Source organism: Meles meles, chromosome 5 (genome assembly GCF_922984935.1).
Source record: "Meles meles chromosome 5, mMelMel3.1 paternal haplotype, whole genome shotgun sequence".
NCBI lineage: Eukaryota > Metazoa > Chordata > Mammalia > Carnivora > Mustelidae > Meles > Meles meles.
In genome coordinates this window covers 47432614-47452946 of record NC_060070.1, presented here as the reverse complement: position 1 = coordinate 47452946, position 20333 = coordinate 47432614, and the positions used below count along the sequence as shown (strand labels likewise).

General features: G+C 38.0%; 1 protein-coding gene across 9 annotated transcripts in view; it reads left to right on the top strand.

Annotated features, from left to right (window-relative positions):
• The window catches only part of DOP1A (DOP1 leucine zipper like protein A), a 105869-nt gene extending 85717 nt beyond the window's left edge, over positions 1-20152 (top strand). For 4 of the 9 annotated variants that reach the window (XM_046004199.1, XM_046004200.1, XM_046004196.1 and 1 more), the window contains 15 exons: positions 1670-1725; positions 2856-2960; positions 5757-5823; positions 6011-6155; positions 6329-6408; positions 7298-7407; positions 7682-7831; positions 7966-8027; positions 9845-9997; positions 11115-11251; positions 12074-12129; positions 13215-13379; positions 16256-16385; positions 17289-17345; positions 19554-20152. In XM_046004199.1, coding sequence (XP_045860155.1) covers positions 1670-1725; positions 2856-2960; positions 5757-5823; positions 6011-6155; positions 6329-6408; positions 7298-7407; positions 7682-7831; positions 7966-8027; positions 9845-9997; positions 11115-11251; positions 12074-12129; positions 13215-13379; positions 16256-16385; positions 17289-17345; positions 19554-19859 — 1779 coding nt within the window. In that variant the 3' untranslated portion in view covers positions 19860-20152. Of the gene's footprint in view, positions 1-1669; positions 1726-2855; positions 2961-5756; positions 5824-6010; positions 6156-6328; positions 6409-7297; positions 7408-7681; positions 7832-7965; positions 8028-9844; positions 9998-11114; positions 11252-12073; positions 12130-13214; positions 13380-16255; positions 16386-17288; positions 17346-19553 lie in introns of those variants that run through there. The other 5 variants (XM_046004202.1, XM_046004203.1, XM_046004201.1 and 2 more) reach the window with 2 other exon arrangements.
• Positions 20153-20333: the final 181 nt, after the last annotated feature.

Here is a 20333-nt window from a genome sequence, read left to right as displayed (position 1 = left end):
GCTGGTGAAGAGCTGTTCACGGGTTAGATCTCTTACGTGAACCTCTAAGGCAATTCAGGCTTGTATGACTGAATTCTTAAGGAAGGTTTTTCTGGTCATTTAAAGAACACATAAGCCAGATCCCAAGGCCAGCTGACCTCAGTTGTTGCCTTATTACTCTTTTTTTTAAATAGCTTCTTCATTGCTTTCTCTTTGGAATGAATCTCAAATGTTTTACCATAACCTTAGTTCTAGTCAGAGTCATATTTTGACCACGTACAAACCTATGCTTTGCAAGGGCTACAGAAAATGAATAGCGTCTGCAGTCACAACGCATCGTCTCTCAGTAGGCAGATATAATGTCTGCAAATGAGTAAAATTAGGGACTTCTCTACTTTCTTTTGTTCTTTGTTCCAGGAATACTGAGATCATATTTTCTGAGAAAATATTTACAACCTGCAAACATTAGAGTTTAAGCCTAGCCAAAATAAGCCTAATCATATCCTAAACAGAATTGTTACACAAATCCAAAAATATTATTTTTAAATTTTATCCTTTTCTTGAATTGCCAATGGGAAGAAGAATACTTGTGTGTGTGAATAGCTAATATCCATATTAACTTCTTTTTTTTTTTAATTTTATTTATTTATTTGACAGAGAGAAATTACAAGAGAGGCAGGCAGAGAGAGAGGAAGGGAAGCAGGCTCCGCTGAGCAGAGAGCCTGATGCGGGACTCGATCCCATGACCCTGAGATCATGACCTGAGCCGAAGGCAGTGGCTTAACCCACTGAGCCACCCAGGCGCCCCATCCATATTAACTTCTAACATGCTAACTATTCTAACATCACCCCTGGGACATTTGCAATAGGATTTTAAATTTGCATGAAAAGCTCAATTCAACATAATATTTTGAGCATCTGCTTTTGTCAGGCATTGGACTAGGCATGAAGGATATGAAAATAAGAGCAGATTCACCACCACGCCCTCCAAAGGCTGCCTCCTTGCTCTGCATCTAAATTCTGAATCCATTAGATACTGCATTTTTCTCTATTTGTGATTAAGGGGGAACCTTCAAGGGAACAGTTGGTACTAAAAAGGAACAAATTGGTAAATGTCAGTGGACATCAGTATTATTTCCTTGCCTATTACTGATTTCTACAGCAGCTGTTTTCTTTTTTATTATATGTTACACTTGGCACTATCGCTAGTTAAAGACTACTTTAGGAGACTATTAGAAGTTGGTCTCCAATTTGAACAAACTACACTAATTTCACAGAAATTTGTAGTAAAGCGGTTTTAAATTCAAATTTCGTAAAAATCTTCAACCCAATTCTGCTAGCACCAACCAAGTGTAAGCTGATTAAAATAAAACTGATACTGATGCTTGCAGAGTAAATGGAGCATTTAAAAATAATGGCTGGAGTATCAATTTTTGATATCTTGTGGGTGGGGATTGAGAACCTTTTGATTTCTTCTGTCCATTTTCAAATTTTTAAACAGCTCTCGGGTTAAGTTTTTTTCTACTAAAAGAAAGCATTTGAAAGGCTTTATTTGACAAATTAGTGTTTTTGTTTCCTTTTAGTGTTTTATATTAAAAATTGACATTAAAATACAGAGGTGTTGCAACGATAAAAAAGCAAAGGCAGCATTTTTCTTCAGTGTAAAATTGATTTTTTTGTTTGTTTATAGAAACATCTTTCTTTGGAAGTCTGCATGCTTCAGTTTTTCTATGCGTATATTCAAAGGTAAGATAACTGATGTAGATCTCTCCTTGCTGCATTAGCCATATGGAAAAGGGAATAGAGGAGAAAAGCACCTGAATCCTTTCAAGAAGTTGCTAATTTTTCCTTTTAAAACTAGAAGAACAAATGCTAGAAACATTGTCTGTGGATGTATTTATATAGTCAATGGGTATGTTAATGAACCAGCCAAGCAGATCCTGCAAACCTAAAGACCTAAGTGTATTGGAGATTAAGTGGCTACTGAAACAATGAATTGTAAAAAATCATTTAAATATAAATGAAATGCTGAATCCAGCTCTAGAAACCATGCCTGTTGCCACCGAATCCAATTTTATTTTCATATAGGTGAACATGTGGTAATCTAATCTGATTTTTTTTTAATGTTAGAAATGATGATGAAATATCCACTTATTCTGGTGTTCCAGTTTTGTGTTTAGCTGACCCCTCAGTTGTGATAAACTTCTTACTGAAGACTGGAATCTTAATCCTCCCTTATAGGGCAGTTGCATTTTAATCACCACTCACCAGCATTTTGTGATCTTTAACTAACCTTTATAAAGTTAGGTTAGGTAGCATATTTATACTGATTGGGATTTAGAGCATTAGGAGTAGGACTACTTAATGTCTGAACTTAGATACATAGGGGTATTAGGGTGAAGGCCAGACTGAAACAGAGATTATCTTAATTTCTCTAGATGTGAGACCAGTGTTCAGGACAGATTGATAACTCTCCCTTTGATGAGTTAAAGACTCATAGGTGAAGGAAATAGAGTTAATACTAGTAGAATAGGACTGAGAGCAAGTGACTCTATGGTATCCGTAATTAAACTGAGACTTACTGCAATTGTATTTTACCTCTTCAAGTCCATGTGAATTAAAACTGGGATTTCTCTAGCAAACTTCTATACTAATAAGTCACACTGGATATTCTAAATGCATTGGGTTTCTTTTTATATAATATTAATAGAAAACAGAGCTTTTAGGAGTTTTGTTCTGTCATTGTCTATACAAATTTAGGGAATGTTTCAGAGAAACTAGTAGAAATATGTGTTAAAGGCTGTGGGAAGAGATAAAGAAAATTTAAAGTTTACTGTGCCTCTCTCTATATAAACCCAACTATATTTATCTCGCAGAATTCCAGTGCCCAATTTAGTGGATAGCTGGGCATCACTGTTGATACTTCTGAAAGACTCTATACAACTGAGTCTTCCAGCCCCAGGACAGTTTCTTATACTTGGGTAAGCAGTTTCACTTAAAAGTACTATTTTGAAGAAAAGAATAATGTTTACTTTCCTAATCACTGAATAATAGATTATTTGTATATTGTTATTTATTAATTAGTATTGTTATTAATAAATTAACATATTATCGTATGTTATTTTGGGTGACCACATGATCTCTCTGTCTTCTCACGGAATTCTCAAGGTATAGAACTAGAAGTATGGTATGAGGCCTAAAAAAAAAGGGGGTGGGAGGATGTAGGGAGGAAATAATGTGTGTTTATACAAAATGTAAATGTGCTAAATGTAAATTGTACTAACATACAATTGTCATAGTAGTTACTTTAGGAATGAGTAGGATGGCCGATGGGGAACTTCATAGAGAAGAGTCATTTGAGTTGTTTACTCCAGACCACCCAATTAGAATCTGCTTTCTAGAAAATCCCCAAGTGATTTGAGTGAAAACACACTAAAGATTGAAAAGGACTGCTTAAGATACAATGGATGGATAGAAACTAGAGTAAAATTTCCACCACCTTTTTACATTACCTCAGACAGTCCAATGAGGTCTTTAATGGCCAGTGACAGTCAACGTGTTCTCATGTTGAATGGATATAAATTCAACCAAATCCAAAGAACTTTGACCTTTTGGTTGATTTCTATAGTTCTGATGGGGATTTTATATGTGTAGATATGTGATCCTATATACCCAGACTTAGATTTAACCCTTAATATTTTCCTTATGGGAGCTAGCAGTTCTGATTTGGCAACCAATGGTCTAGAAAATTTTGAAGTGGAGAAGAAGGAATGTGAAGATTCTTCAGTGAGATGACCTCCAGTTTTCTGGTAAATGTAGTCTTGCACCAGGAAGCAGAGAGGAGGTAGAAGAATCGTAGTAAGAGCTTAGTGAGAGCGGGTCAGGCTGAGGTGGCTGACTAATAACACTGAGGTCCCAGCCCAGCCAAAGTGAGCCAGAGACCCTGCCCAGGAATTCAGGGATCGTGATGATTCCCAGCCCCTCACACTATGTATTTTGAAAATTATCTGAATCAAAAAGCTGAAGGAGTTTTAGATGTTGACGATGTAATGAAAAGAGCAGCAGACTCAATGTCTGCAATTCCTGGATCAAAAGTTAAGATAACTGGTGTGTATGAGTTTTAATGATTGAGAAGACCAATGTAAATCCCAGAAATCAGACAACGTACTCATGAAGATTTCTAATTCTTTTCTAACTCTAGTTCCAGCCCTCATCCCCATGACCTTGGGTACCTCAGTAAATCTCTGTAAGGCTATTTTCCCATCTGTTAAGCAAAAATAATGGCACCTGCCCTACCTACCCAAGTTCCCTACCTATCTAAGTTGGTTTAAGGCTCAAAGAGGGAATATATGTACAGTTCTTTGAGTTATCAGCAAATAACTCTGCTGCCTAATTTCTTTAGAAATTAAAACTATTTATTGTGACCTGTAGCTTCCACATAGGAGACTGTCTCCTCACCTGCTTTTTCATCCTTTCTCATTTCTCAGAAAATAAAGGCTCCTACCTCCTTCTCAATGTATATACTCAGATTGTTTAGGTAAAAAGTTTAAAAGTTTAAAAAAAATTTAGGACATCTCAGACTAGAAACTTAATTCCCTTTTTAAATTTCTGGTTGTGTGTTTGTTTATTACCTGCCATTCCACTGATGTTCTAAAAATTCTTAATTACAAAATAGAAATTGATATGAAGGTTATAACCTCACATGTTAGTTTGGAAATAATTATGCATATAATTAATCTTAATAAAGGATAACTGTCAGTAAATATTGAGTGGAATTTTAGCAATCAATAGAAGTTGAAATTTTTTTTTTTTCCCTCATGAAGTATTTTTAATCTATCATACACGTAAAGGGTAAGAAGCCATTTCTGGTACAGTTTAAAATTGCTGGGTTTTATGGGGTTTTTTTGTTTGTTTGTTTTACTTTTTTGTTGATATATAAAACAAACAGAAAAATATACAAATAATTAGTACACTACCCCACAAGTTAGAGTGAACACATCAACTATATAATCAAGTCTAAATTCAGAAATAAAACACTTTATGTCTCCTCAAGTCCCCTCCCAATGACTGTCCTTTCCCTTCTCCCAAAAGATAACCATTATCTAACACCACAGATAAATTTTGCCCTTTTTTTAAACTAAAAGTATATAAAAATATTTTATTTTGTGTCTGCTTCTTTCATACAACACGTTTTTAAGATTCATCCATATAATTTCACATAGCTATAATTTATTAAGCTTCATTTATTTTCATTACTTTCAGTATTTCACTATATGAATATGCTACAAATTCTCTTTTGTTGCTGCACTTTGGGGTTCTTTCCAATTGGGTGCTGTTATAAGTAATGTTGTCATGAACCTCCTTGTATATGTGTTTTTGTGCATATGTTTATTCCTTTCAACAGAGTCCTAGGATACTCATACTTTCATTAAACACATAGAATCTGGGGCGCCTGGGTGGCTCAGTGGATTAAGCCACTGCCTTTGGCTCAGGTCATGATCTCAGGGTCCTGGGATCGAGCCCCGCATCGGGCTCTCTGCTCCGCAAGGAGCCTGCTTCCTCCCCTCTCTCTGCCTGCCTCTCTGCCTACTTGTGATCTCTCTCTCTGTCAAATAAATAAAATCTTTAAAAAAACACACACACACACACACACAAAAACACATAGAATCTAAGGCCACAAAGCCTCTTGGTCACTGGGAGAAATCAGATTGCATCATTTCCTTTATACTGATCTTTCCTGTTTTTTTTTTTTTTTTTTTTCTCTTTGGCCCTTTTAGGGTTCTGAATGAGTTTATTATGAAAAACCCTAGTTTGGAAAATAAAAAAGACCAAAGAGACCTTCAGGTAAGGCATTCTGAATTGAGGACTGTTGCCACAACTCTGTCTCAGTATCCTCAACTCCAAAAAGATAAGGTCAGATAAGATCATCTCTGAAGTTATGCACACATGTGTGTGCGTGCACCCGTGCGCATGCGCCCGTGCGCATATGCACACATATACACAGACTGATTTTTTTCCCTTGTTTCTTTAGGATGTGACTCATAAAATAGTGGATGCAATCGGTGCCATTGCTGGTTCTTCTTTGGAACAGACAACATGGCTGCGACGAAATCTTGAAGTTAAGCCTTCTCCCAAAATAATGGTGGATGGAACCAATTTGGAATCTGATGTTGAAGGTATTGATCTCAAACATCGAGGTTTCTATTTGTAGGCTCCTGTTTACTATGAAATCATTGCAACTAGCACTGTAAGCACTGTAAAAATCATCCCTTTTCTCATGTTAGCAGGTAGCTATTTTCCACTGGGAAAAGGCCTAACTGTATCTTTACCTGTCTTTTCTCTTATTTAGATATGTTATCACCTGCAATGGAAACCTCGAACATAACTCCTTCTGTATATAGTGTCCATGCATTGACCTTACTTTCTGAGGTAAATACCAAGTTTTCCACATGAACTTCCAAGTAAACAATGTCACAATTCGGTATGAGCAGGTAATTCTTACAGAGGAGTTTTTAATTTGAAAACCATTTTGTACTTCTAGAGATCACGATATAGATCACTATATAGAATGAATAAAGCTTTGACTTTGTATTAAGGCTATTTATTTTGTTAAGTATTAGTGATAGCTTTAGATACTGCTTCTTTCCCCGTGCACTATTTCTTAAACATGATTTTTTAAGTATGATTTTTAAAAAGAAAAGTGGTTTTGTATCACAGTATAATCAGAAAGGTTCGAGGTATTATAATGATGCTTAATGATGCTTGCCACTCTGAAATATTTTACAGTTTAGCAAACATTTTTAGATCTATCTATCCTCTAACACACTCTTTTTTTTAATTTCCTGTTATATAGCCTTGTAGGTCACTTTTGTTTCCCCTTTCAGATGCAGATACCAAGCCTCATAAAGATTAGAACAGTGTGACTAAGGCCAAAGAGTTATTAATTGATAGAGTTGGGACTTAAACAGCTCAGTTCATTCAGTTAGTTTATTTCAAGCCGTCTTTTAACTGAGTCCGAGAAAGAGAATACTAAGTGTCTAGTCCTAAATTCACTGTTTACTCACTGTCATATTAGAAGGTTCTTGATCTCTCTTTTCCTATACTTCCCTGTCTCAGTTGGAAATAGTAAAAATTTGCTCATACTCCTATCGTGTATTTATAGTGGGAAAAAAAAAAAGAAAATGTGGTAGAAGCCATTCATATAATTTTAGATTTTTCTAATTTTAAGGTATTCTAGGTATTCTTACAGACTGAAACCCACCTCCAAATGCTGTCAGTTTTAGCTGCTAGATTATACTTCATTTCTTATGTTTTTTAGGTTTTGGCTCATCTTTTGGATATGGTTTTCTATAGTGATGAAAAGGAACGGGTTATTCCTTTACTTGTAAATATTATGCATTATGTTGTGCCCTACCTCCGAAATCACAGGTACTGTTATTAAAGTAGATTTCTTAATTCAAAGCCTACTAGAAACAAATTGTGTTCCTTTTTTGCCGTTTTGGAATTACCACAAAATAACATTATATTTGCTTTGAATTGTAATGATTTAAAAAAAATTATTTCTGTTATAGTTTCCTATCATTCATATCGTATATCAGCTTTGTTTCATATCATCGTTTTAGGTAAATGTGAACATTCATGAATCATATGATTCAAGTTAGACCGTATAGGTTAAAGTGGTTCTGGTTCTCCTTCCTCCTAGTGCACATAATGCCCCTAGTTACCGAGCCTGTGTCCAGCTGCTTAGCAGTCTTAGCGGGTATCAGTACACACGGAGAGCTTGGAAAAAAGAAGCCTTTGACCTCTTTATGGATCCCAGTTTCTTTCAGATGGATGCCTCTTGTGTGAATCAGTAAGTCATTGTCTTGCTTTTATTCAGTGTGATAATGCATCTCACTGAAATCGACTATCCTGCCAAGCAGAACACTATTTTTAATAGTAACAACAGAAATCTTAATTACATATCATAATCCTTGTTTCTTTCAGTTGGAGAGCAATTATGGACAATCTGATGACACATGATAAAACAACATTTAGAGATTTGATGAGTGAGTATTATGGGATGACCACCTAAGCATTGTATTTCCTGATCATGACCCACGCTTAATGTTTACCTTGTTCTTCTCTAGCAGTTACTGAATTAGCTCTTTGTCAAGTTATACTTAGTATCCTGTAGGGATGGAATGTTGAAATTTAAAGAGGACAGGATGTCTTGGTGGCTCAGTCAGTTAAGTGTCTGACTTCAGCTCAGGTCATGGTCCCAGGGTCCTGAGACTGAACCCAGAGTCCAGAGTCAGGCTTCCTGCTCAGTTGGGAATCTGCTTCTCCCTCTCCCTCTGCCCCTCCCTCCACTCCTGCTCGCTCGTGCTCTCTCTCTCTCCCTCTCTCTCTCAGATAAATAAATAAAATATTTATTTTATATTTTATGTTTATATTGAGCCTGGGTGGCTCATTCGTTAAGCGTCTTCAGCTCAGGTCATGATCCAGAATCCTGGGATTGAGCCCCACATCTGGCTCCCTGCTCAGTGGGAAGCCTGCTTCTCCCTCTCCCATTCCCCCTGCTTGTGTTCCCTCTCCTGCTGTGTCTCTCTCTGTCAAATGAATAAAATCTTTAAAAATAAATAAATCATTTAAAAAAATGTAAAGAGGACAACAAGATGATAAGTAATAAGTAGAACTATTTTGTCTAAATTGTGTCTAAATTGTTTCCCCAGCACACAGCACAGCACTTGGCACATTGTAAACACTCAATAAGAAATCATTACATGAATGAAAGACTGATAGGTGGGGAGGCAGGGAAAGGCTGGCAGTTGGATTCAGCCTATCAGACAAGTCACTCTAAATCCTGGGGCTCTCTTTATCTCCTCTGAAGGAAGAAAGAGAAGGACCAAGAATATCAGAATTACTCTCTACCCCACTTCTACTTTGTCTTGATTGCTTTTATATAATACGATTCCTATGGTATTTCATCTGAAAGAAGAGTTTTCTTGTTTTGTTTTAATTTTATTTATTTATTTAAAGTAATCTCCACATCCAGCATGGGGCTCAAACTCACCATCCTGAGATTAGGAGTTGCATGCTCTTCAACTGAGGCAGCCAGGTCCCCTGGGTTTGTTTTTTTGTTTTTGTTTTGTTTTGTTTTGTTTTTAAGTTTAAAGTTACTAAACTGGTGACCTTAAATAGCAGTAAAGCTGGATGAGTCTGATGATTTCGTGTAAATTCTTGAACACAAGCTTTAGTTCCCCTTCTGGAAAGGGGGCAGCATATTTTCTCCCCTCTGAGCATCACAGGGTTGTTTTAAGGTTCAAATTCAACTGTTCAGCAGACAAAAATGGGCAAGGCCATTATGCTAACCTTAAATAAATAAGATGATTTCAGGGAGTCAGTAATTGTGAAGGAAGTAGGATGAGAGAACAGATTTTAAGTAATACCTAAAGAGCTCACATGTGAGGTGAAACTGAAGACACCAACCCTGGGAAGGCCTGGGGACAAGGTATTCTATGCACAAGGAACAAAAGTTACAAAGGCCAGGCCAGATACCATTTTTAAAGCAATGAGGTGTTTGACAGACGGCATGAAATGTGAAAGGATTTTATAAATGGTGTTTGTTGTTGGTGTTCTGAATTTTCTAAATCGTCTTCTCTCCACGTTCACAATGGCTCCCCCTTGGGCTCCTGGCTTCTGGATGCTGGGTCTGTTTGCCAGCCCTTCTACTCCAGAGAGTCGGGACTCCTCTACCCCAAGCTCCTCCCACCCTTGGAAGTCACAGGGTGTCTACCCATTTTGAAAAAAAACAGAATAATCTTTTTCTCCGATGACCCACACAGGTGTATCAGAACCTCTCTCACTTGCGTTCTTCTTTCAGCTCGGGTAGCTGTGGCTCAGAGCAGTTCCCTTAATCTCTTTGCAAACCGAGATGTGGAGCTAGAGCAGAGAGCCATGCTTCTCAAAAGATTAGCTTTTGCTATTTTTAGCAGTGAAATCGACCAGTACCAGAAATATCTTCCAGATATACAAGGTAAATAGTGAAAACCTATTTTTCTGTCTTCCAAACTATGTTTTTTTGTTGTTGTTTCTTAGGGAATACTTTCCCTAGGCTGTAAGTTGGGGTGAAATATACCAAGTGTAGGTGAATGGAGAATGTTGGAGCAATAGAAGAAATATGTTCTGCAGAATCAACAAAAATGTCCGTCACCAGCATATTTAAAAAAAATAAAAAATCAAGCACTGAATTTGGAGGACTTGCCTATATATGGTCTCTATTTAAATTGTTTGATTCAAGTTTCCTAAAGAATTCATGTTTAAGAGTGAGATATAAGACTACTTTGCTGCAGGCAGACATGTTAGTGGGATTTTCTTATTGTGGATAAGAGGTGGTATATTTTTAAGGAGAACTAAAATACAGGCAGAGTCAAGATATTTTGGCCAAAAGTAACATTTGGAGAGCTGTCACTTGGATGGGGGATTGCGTAAAGTTTTTGATAAGCTTTACCAAATGGGCTTAGTGGCGTTCTGTGTCGTGAAGGATATCCATGTGCTCATCATCACCCTGCAGGGATGAACTTGGCCTAGGGCAGAATTGTTCCATATCCAAATCAATGTACTTAGGCAGCCACCAGCTTCAAAAGCCACCATTGGGAACTAGGCTGGGAAGGTCATCTTTAGTGAGATCATTTCTCTCAGAAGATGAGTGGCTCCTTTTTTCCTAACCTTTTCTACTGAGCATCAGATATACAACACTGCACACTATTTATCCTGTGATTTTATTTTTAAAGCTGACTAAATTAGTGCTACTCAAAAGTGTGCTCTGTGGACCAGCACCAGGCTATTATGCCATCCGTGATAAGTACAGAAATTTAGAGTAAGCATTTTTAACTTACCTACAAAATTTGACAGAATCTGTTGAATCTATTAAGTAAATGGCATTTGCATTTTCTATCTTCTTTTGATTTTTTTCTAGTAATTCATTTTTAATAATATTTTATGAAAGTAATCTGCAGCGGTTTGGAAATTTACTTTTTAAATTGGTCCTTCATCAGATAGTTTGAGAAGTAGTAGGTTAGCTTATATGGAAAAGTTTGCATGAAGATGATGTTCATTATTGATCCATTGAAAATATACTGCATTTCTTTCAGAGAGATTGGTCGAGAGTCTTCGGTTGCCCCAGGTGCCAACTCTTCACTCGCAAGTGTTCCTGTTTTTCAGAGTGTTACTTTTAAGAATGTCTCCACAACATCTTACCTCACTCTGGCCTACCATGATTACAGAACTTGTGAGTTAATTTTAATCATCAGGTTATCAGTCTAAATTATAAAACAGTGTGATTAGCATCAACATGCTTACTGGATAAAAACTAATCTTAGAAAAGAACCGAACTCTCATTAAGCTTGTTGAAAATGGTAAAACTAGTCAGATTCCATCTCCACACAGAAACATCCCATCGTTACTTCCTCTGAGCTGGTTTTGTGTATTCTCTTCCACACCAAATTTCTGACTTGGTCTTGGCTGCCAGGCCTGGTTGCAGGCCATAGCGGTACGTCCGGAGGGCTGAGAGACGGCTCCGCTGAGTTAACTGCCATGAGGCTCGTGCTCACTCTGGAAGGGCAGCACTTACCGGAGCTAAGCTTCCTTTACAGAGACTTCCACAGATTTTGTAATCTCCCAAATAGTCAGCTTCCTAAGTTCCCACTACACCCATCCCTTTTCCTCCCTGGGTCATAGCATCGTCCTCGTCTGAATGATTTGGGGAGCTCGGGAAAAGGACAAGAGTAAAGAAAGGGAAGTGAATCTGTAACTCCGAAAACCCAAGCGTTTATAATCTCCTCATAAAGACATTGGCTTTAATATATTTTTTAAAGAACTGTAACTGTGTTGCATCGTCACCAAACAAAAGCCTGGCTTCATCCCAGCTTGGTCATTAGGAAGGCCCTGTGCTAACTGTGCAATTTAACTTTCGGAAACTAAGTATGGTTTCATTTGATTGAATCCTAAAATTTATTTTTGGTTCAATGAAAACATAGCATAAGGATAACTTGAAAGAAGCATTAATATCAAGTTTAAATAAAACATTTAACATGAATTTCACGGTCTTCAGGTACAGGTGTTTTTACTGATGGAGCAGGAACTCACTGCTGATGAAGATATTTCACGGTAAGATGTAATACGTTTCCATATGTTCTTGTCAGTGTTTGGTATCCTAAAGTCATCCAGAATATTACAACTAGAACGGTATAGATAGTGTTTTGTATGAATACTTTGTATATTTGTTAGTTTAAATAGTCTGTTATTACCTAAATGACCGTATTTGGGTATAATATAGTATCATTTATTCCTTAACCATTTTAGGTTAAGGAACCTGCATGGCCTTTGTCTTCCAGACAGATTTAGTTTAAAGCAATATTATTTCAGTTACCCCCAGCTGTGTTGGTTTTGGTAGGTCACATGTTGTCCCTGAAACATCAGCAAAACCTATCATGGCAGGTAACCTGTAACTAAGGTATCCGTATGTCCAGATCTTTCAGAATGACCTTGGTGTTTATAATACACTTTTATTCTTTTTAGTACAGGCAGTATACTAATATGACTGAATATAAATTTTTATTTATGTAGGAATTTTTGTATAAGTTTATAAATTGAAAAGTTCCTTTAACACCATGTGTCCTAAATATATTTTATTCTACATTGCTAGGTTTATTTAAAAAAAAAAAAAAAAGCATTCCCCACTCCTAATAACTGCTTTTATAGAAAGACCTCCCCCCGGCAATCTTTGCAGAGAAACATCGAGTAATAGGGAGGTCTCTTGGCTTTACAGCTTGTATTTTTATATCTCTTGAGTGTAACTTAAGTTATTCTGTACTATTTTTACATTATCATCATAAGTGAACTTTTTAAGGGTGGCTCAGTTAAGCCCCCAATTCTTGATATCAGCTTGTCATGATCTCGAGGTCATGAGTTCGTGCCCTGCCTCAGGGTCTGTACTGGGCACAGAGCCTGCTTGAGATCCACACACCCCGCTCCACCCTTCCTCTACTCTTTCCCTCTTCCCTGCATTAAAAAAGGGGGGGGGGGGCGGCAGGGGAGGACTTTTTATTTGAAAACAGCAAAGTTAATTTAATCATGACCTTGCTCAGCAGTTACTAGTACACATACTGGAATAAAAAATATTAGCTGGCACTTTAGGAATTACCTGTTAGGAACTGGGTACCGCTGCTGACAGCACTGTCTCCTGCTTACAGGACTTCAGGCCCCTCTGTGGCTGGTCTGGAGACAACCTACACAGGAGGTAATGGCTTTTCTACTTCATATAACAGCCAGCGGTGGTTAAACCTCTATCTGTCTGCTTGCAAATTTTTGGATTTGGCTCTGGCATTGCCCTCTGAAAATCTTCCTCAGTTTCAGATGTAAGTAAAAACAAGGATATTAAATGGATATTGTTGAAAATGCATTTGCTTTGGTCACTGACATCTAGGACTAATTTAAACGTTTTTTGTATAAGTTGAAATATAATTTTTACTAGAATGGGGAGGTACAGTTACTGGAAGTAAATGGTTGCTGTGGATAAATTAACAGCATTTAGTTAACAAATTGAGTACCTGCCTTATGTGAGGTGTTGGCATACATGACTCAGCAGCTTCCGTCCAGCTTCCGTCCAGCTTCCGTCCAGCAGCTTCCGACATTCAGTTGAATGTCCCCTGGCTGTTCTGATAGCTGACGTGCAGGAGGCTGTTGAGGTCGCACAGCTGAAACCCCCTCCTCGCTTTAGGCCCTGAATACAGATTTATACTGACATGGTGAAGAGCAAGGGGACATGTGGGGAGTCTGGGGGGTTGGAATGGACCTCGTTTGTGTGAAATGCTGAGGGATCAATATCACAGGAGCAGAATGTTACAAGAAGAGGCTGGAAAGGGGCTGAATGATGAAAGGCCTTGTGAGCTGTATTAGAGCATTTGACTTTAACCTAAGGACAGCGGAAACCCACTGAATCATCATAAGGAACGAAGTGATGTTACCAGGCTTGCATTTTAGGAATTTTACTTCGGCTGCATAGTTTGGACACAGGACTGGAGATGGGCAAGCCTGGAATCAAGGAGGCTTTCATTTCAGATAACAGTTAACTGGAGAGATGATGGCAAAGGGGACTAGGGAGAAACTTAATACTAGTAAATTCTCATCAGTGTTGAAAAATATTTCATTATGGCTTTTCGTATTTAAATTCTTAAATAGGCAAGGTAAATAAGATTGTTTTATCAAATGTAGCTAACTTGAGAATTTATCGATATGATCAAATATGTTTTTATATATAATATGTTTTATTATTCTTCTGGAATGGAGTAGCAGTTGGATAAAGAGTAAACTACCAGAATCTGCTTTCTATACTGGACATGCTTAATTCTCTAAAAGTGCTGTTTCATAAGCTTACTTTTCATTAAATTAATGGTAAGAACTAGAAGTTCTTTTTAGATTAATTCTAGTTCCTTTTTTTCTTCCATTTGAAATCTATCTAACACCGCTTAATAAATTTGAGGAGTCACATATCTGTTATACTGATGTTACTCCTGAAGAAATTCAGAAAGAAATCCTAAGCAGAATTGTCAGAAAGTGGTCAGAATTAATTGGGAAGCTTATTGTCACAAAAGTAATACCACCTGGGCACCTGTGTGGTTCAGTAGGTTAAGCATCTACCTTATGCTCGGGTCATGATCTTGGGGTCCTGGGATTGAGTCCAACATTGGGTTCCCTGCTTGGTGGGGAGTCTGCTTCTCCCTCTCCTCCTCTCTCTCTCAAATAAGTAAAATCTTTAAAAAAAAAAAAATGCGATAGAAACTATAGTCTTTGGTGCTCTAGGGAGAACATTAAACTCATGCTCATGGTATTAACTTTTTGGTTTCTGTGATGAGAACCAAAATGAGTTCATCCTATTTGTCAGGACAGCTTTACTAGAAAGGGGATGAAATAGGCTGTAATACTAAAAACTACTCATTTTTTTTTTAAATCTATAAAGTAGTAGATGACATGGAGAATTTGATCTTGAAAGAGTAACACCTTTCTAAACATGGTATGTATTTCAAAAGTTAAAGATATTTGATAACCACAGAAAAATTTTAAAAAGTCTCTGTGTGACCAACAACTACCATAAAGTGGAAAAGGCAGCAATGAGTTGGGGAAACGTATTTGTGAACTTCCTTACTATGTAAAAATATCAATAACCCATTAGGGAAATGAGCCAGTGACAGTTAACAAATAGTTCTCAGAAACGAAATGGCCTATAAACACCGAAAAAAGCCATACTCAGAAATTCCACTTACAAATAACCATCATAATGGTAAAGATCTAAATGTATATTTCTTTTTAATCTTAACAGAAGCATTATTCTAGTTGCAAGCATACACAGATGTTGTCCAGTTGTTCCCCAAGGAAGTTATAGTTACCAGAACTCAAAATACACATTCTCCTTAAGCCAGGAATTCTATTTCCAAGGACTTCTCCTATCACTATACTGTCAGCATTATGTAAGGGTAGCCACTGTGGCATTATTTGTAATAGCAAGAAATGGGGCAATCTAGGAGACTGGTTAATTAATTCATTCCAACACCAGAGTACTGTGTAGTTGTTAAAGAGAATGGGGTTTTATGGGACTATCCCCAAGATATCTAATTAAATCAGAACAAGCAGCAGTGAGGCCTTTTTATTTATTAAGAGGAGGAGGTTGGTTGTGTGCAGATGTGCTCTGTTACGCATGAACTCTGGATGGACACACAGGAAACTGGTGGTATTGATGGACCCCGTGGTGGGAGACAGACTACTTTTCTTGAGTGTGTCCTTTTATACTGTTTGAACTTTTCCCATAATCAGATATTTACTTACTGAAGACAAAAATAAAAACGAAAATACAAGGGAGGTATGAAAGAAATCCTACATAATTTTTGTATTTCTTTGCCCCCTTGTGCGTGTGGGATCATCAGGCCAAGCATATGAGATTTTGCCATTAACAAATGAGGATGGAATCATTTCAGTTACTTGCTTTGTGCTCATGAAAAAAAAATGAACACTTTATTTACTGTCTACCACCCTATGCGGTAGTTAATAGTGTCTTTATTTAATGGTGAAGGAAAGGGTCAGGTGAAGAATTCTGTCCTAGGTGACAGGGCTGCAAGCAGCACAGCTGCCACTGGCATCTGTGTAGGTGGTGGGGCCGTGACTTTTCCACTATACTTATGTGGCCTTGTCTTACCCCGCACATCTTGTCTTAGCAGTGTTGATATTCTTCTGTACATAGGTACCGATGGGCCTTTATTCCAGAAGCCTCGGATGACTCCGGTTTAGAAGTCAGAAGGCAGGGCATACACCAACGAGAATTTAAACCTTATGTAGTTCGACTAGCAAAACTTCTTCGGAAAAGGGCAAAGGTATTGCATTCTTTTTCTTTTTAAATGTAGTTAGAACTGTAAAATGTATTTATATCATGTCTTATGTACCGTGTGTCTTCCAGTATGCATCAGGTTAGAGATCTTTGCTCCAGAAAATAATGGATTTGGCATGCTCATTAGTGAGCCTTTGTTCCAAATCTTCTTTTTCAAACATTAAAAATTTTTGAGGGACACCTGGCTGACTCAGCTGGTTGAGCATCCAACCCTTGATCTTACAAAGCCCATGTTGGACATAGAGCTTACTTACAGAAAATAAAACACAAAATTTTTATTTATTTTTTTATTTTTTGCAAAAAATATAAAGTTTGGGGGTGATGTGGGTTTGCAGTATGTGCTTTGAGTGCTCAGAAATTTCCCAGTCTTCTGGGGTCCCCTAGTCAGGCAGCTGCCCCTGAACTAAATCACATTCCACAAACAATGGGATGGAGGAAAGTGATTAAAGAGGAGGTTGTGTTTGAAGGATCTAAGGAACTTGATTTTCAAATCAAGTTGTTTCTTTAGGAACTTAAGTGAAAGGGCAGAGATGAAGGTGAAAGTTGGATCCAGAGTTTATGGCTAGGACTTGGGTATTTCTCACTTTGATATTAACAGGGTTTGAAAAAAATAATCATGGTGACAAATCCAGAAGCCAAGTGATGATATATATGACCCCAGGCACATGCACTTTCTATCGTCATCCCTGCATCTCATAAGTATTGACCGTATCTGTAAGACCCCTCTCCGTATCTAAGGGATAAACAAGACCACCTTTTGCCTAAAACATGTCTCCCAGAATAAGAAAACAGTTTTTATTAGAGAGCATTTTCTTTAAACAAGGTCTTCATGGCCAAGCGTACTTGTCATTGGAACAAAGGCTCTGAGTTCTCCTCTTTCCTTCCACAGGACGAGGAGGACTTTAAGACAGTGATTTTGGAGGGATTGGAGATGGCCAAGCATCAGGTGAGGGTGGCTTTTTGATGCTTGTGATGTGGCAGCAAAGGCTGCCACATCTGGACCAAATATTGAGACACAAACCCAGGTCTGGATCTCAACAAGTACTAAGAGAGGTAAAGAGGAAGGAAGTCTGTCTTCAAGTGTAGACTGGTGAAGTGAAAGGAGAAATCATTTTTAGGGAAACATGTCTGACTTTTTAATTTTATTATTGAGGAAGTGTAGTTCTGATGAAGAGAACACCAAAACAAGGGTACTCATTATGGGTCAAGAGCTTAGTAGTAAAAGTCCCTCTCTTACAGGTACATCTTGGCAGGAATATAAACAAAAGATTACACCTCAGTTACATTTGAAAACTAGTTGTATAGAGGGTTCAAGCATGCCTTTTCCCTCAGGATAAACTCATGTCTATTTACCTTTTAATTACTGTTGGATTGCAGTTTGACTTAGGGGACTGGAAAGGTGGTATGGTCAGCCACCTAATGGTTGCCAGTGATGAGAAAGTCAGTCTGGGACACTCATTAAAGCCAGTGTTCTAGTTAAGCAAAAGGAAGAGGTTTTCTATATCCTATATTTTAGATTGGAGGTTAAATAATTGCTGTTTTTTCTTTTTTTCTGGCTATAGAGAACTGGATGATCTTTCTTTGTTTGTTCCTATTACTTCAGTCTGTTTTCCTTTCTCAGGATTTCATTTTTAAGTAAGCAAATAAAGCTTGTTATCACACATAAGAAAAAAGTTGGATTTTGCATCTGCTCTCTCCACTAGGAAACTAGCGTTATTAAAAATTAGGTTAACAGGGGCGCCTGGGTGGCTCAGTGGGTTAAGTCGCTGCCTTCAGCTCAGGTCATGATCTCGGGGTCCTGGGATCGAGTCCCACATCGGGCTCTCTGCTCAGCGGAGAGCCTGCTTTCCTTCCTCCCTCTCTGCCTGCCTCTCTTGTGATTTCTGTCAAATAAATAAATCTTTAAAAAAAAAAAAAATAGGTTAACAGGGGTGCCTGGGTGGCTCAGAGGGTTAAGCCTCTGCCTTTGGCTCAGGTCATGGTTTCAGGGTCCTGGGATCGAGCCCCGCATTGGCCTCTCTGCTCAGCAGGGAGCCTGCTTCCCCCCTGTCTACTTGTGATCTGTCAAGTAAATAAATAAAATCTTAAAAAAAAATTAGATTAACAGTTTAAAAGTTTAATAGTTTAAAAGTTTCTCAGCAGCATCTGGTCTGAGAAGGCAAACTCCATTTGTTAACCAATAGGACAAATTGTAGTTCTGCTTTTTAAGTCCCCCTTGATGATTTTTTCCCCCATTTTCTATCCAGTCCATGTCTATCTTCATTCTCTCACTCTGTGTGTTTTTATATCTGTGGTTCTGCCCTAACTCAGACATCTCCAATTCTCTCAGAACTTTCCCTAGATAGACTGAGGTCTACATCTTTGTATAATCTGGTTGGCTTCTTAAACCAGCCTCTTGGTACACAAAATATTTTAATTGCATTTACATTTAGTTGACAGAGTTTTCACCTACATTCATTCTCATTTGACTTCTCTGCTGGATAGCTTATACTTCCCTACTTTTTAAAATGAGGAACCTTTCTGTATCTTGCCCAAGGATGTCCCTGAGTAAAAGGCAGAGCCATAATACCAAACCTGTTATTTTGACTCCAGGCCCAGCTTTCCTCCCCATTTTGTTTAACACAATGAAGCAGATGGCAGTGTGTCCCCCAAGTGTTCCTTTACTTTCTCTCATACTGAGTTAATCACTTTGAAGCCTGCCACCATGTTGTGGCAAGTATAAGCCATTTGGCTAAAAGGGAACTACCTACCTACCTGATTTACAAGTGGTGACATGGAGAAGATTGCTGTCTCTTCCTAACCACCTTCTCCTGGCTCACCTGCGTGGGAGTCCAGAAATCTGGGAGCTTTTTGAGTATATGCAAAGCACAACATAAACTGTTAATTTTTGACTCTCCCTCTCAACCAATTCTGCTAATGAAGTGTGCTCATGCAATCCAGTTGGAAAATGGGACTGCAGTGTTAGACCCTTCTGCCCACACTTCATAACTGGCACAAAGAGGCTTCAGTTAGAAGCAAGAGTCTAATCGAGTCTGGAATGGAGACTTAGTGTGATTGTTTGCATTTGTTAACCGTTACTGATGTTTATACCCTTTGAAATGTTCTCATGGACTGTACTCATCTGTTAATAACCATTCCCTTGTGTCTTCTACAGAAAAATCCAGAGGAAGACAACTCAGGGAGAACGTTGGGCTGGGAGCCGGGACGCCTGCTGCTCACCATCTGCGCCGTGCGCAGTATCGAGCAGCTCCTGCCATTCTTCAACGTGCTCAGCCAAGTCTTCAACAGCAAAGTCACCAGCCGATGTGCAGGCCACTCAGGGAGCCCCATCCTCTACTCAAACACCTTCCCTAACAAGGACATGAAACTGGAAAACCACAAACCATTTTCCAGCAAAGCCAGGCAAAAAATAGAAGAGATGGTAGAAAAAGATTTCCTGGAAGGGGTGATAAAAACTTGAAGCACTACAAGTGGTTCCATTTAACTATATGTAAATGTAATTATTTAAAACAAACATTGCTCTGAGTTGTATAGTTTTTTTTGTATGTAACAAAACATTTCAGGTTGTATTTAATTTAAATATTTGTAAATACGAGCAAATGTCTGAATGTGGCCTGAATCAAGTTTAAATATTGTTGGCTCATATTGATTATGGTGCCTGAGAGAGATCTATATATACATCTATAGTCCATTGTTTGTTTTACTGTCCTGAATTGTCTTAAACCTGCAAAATACACACTGCACATTTTTTGCTATTGGTTTCAGGCTTTGTTTAATTTAGATTTGCTGGTATCTTCTTTCGGTTCTTGACCACATTCTAGTATCCGAATGGTGTCACTTCTCTGTGGGAGGTGTGGTCATGTATGACCATTTTCTCCCACATACCTTCACTAAGCCGAGTAAAGTGTAACTGGAGCCTAGGTCCTGCATCCTC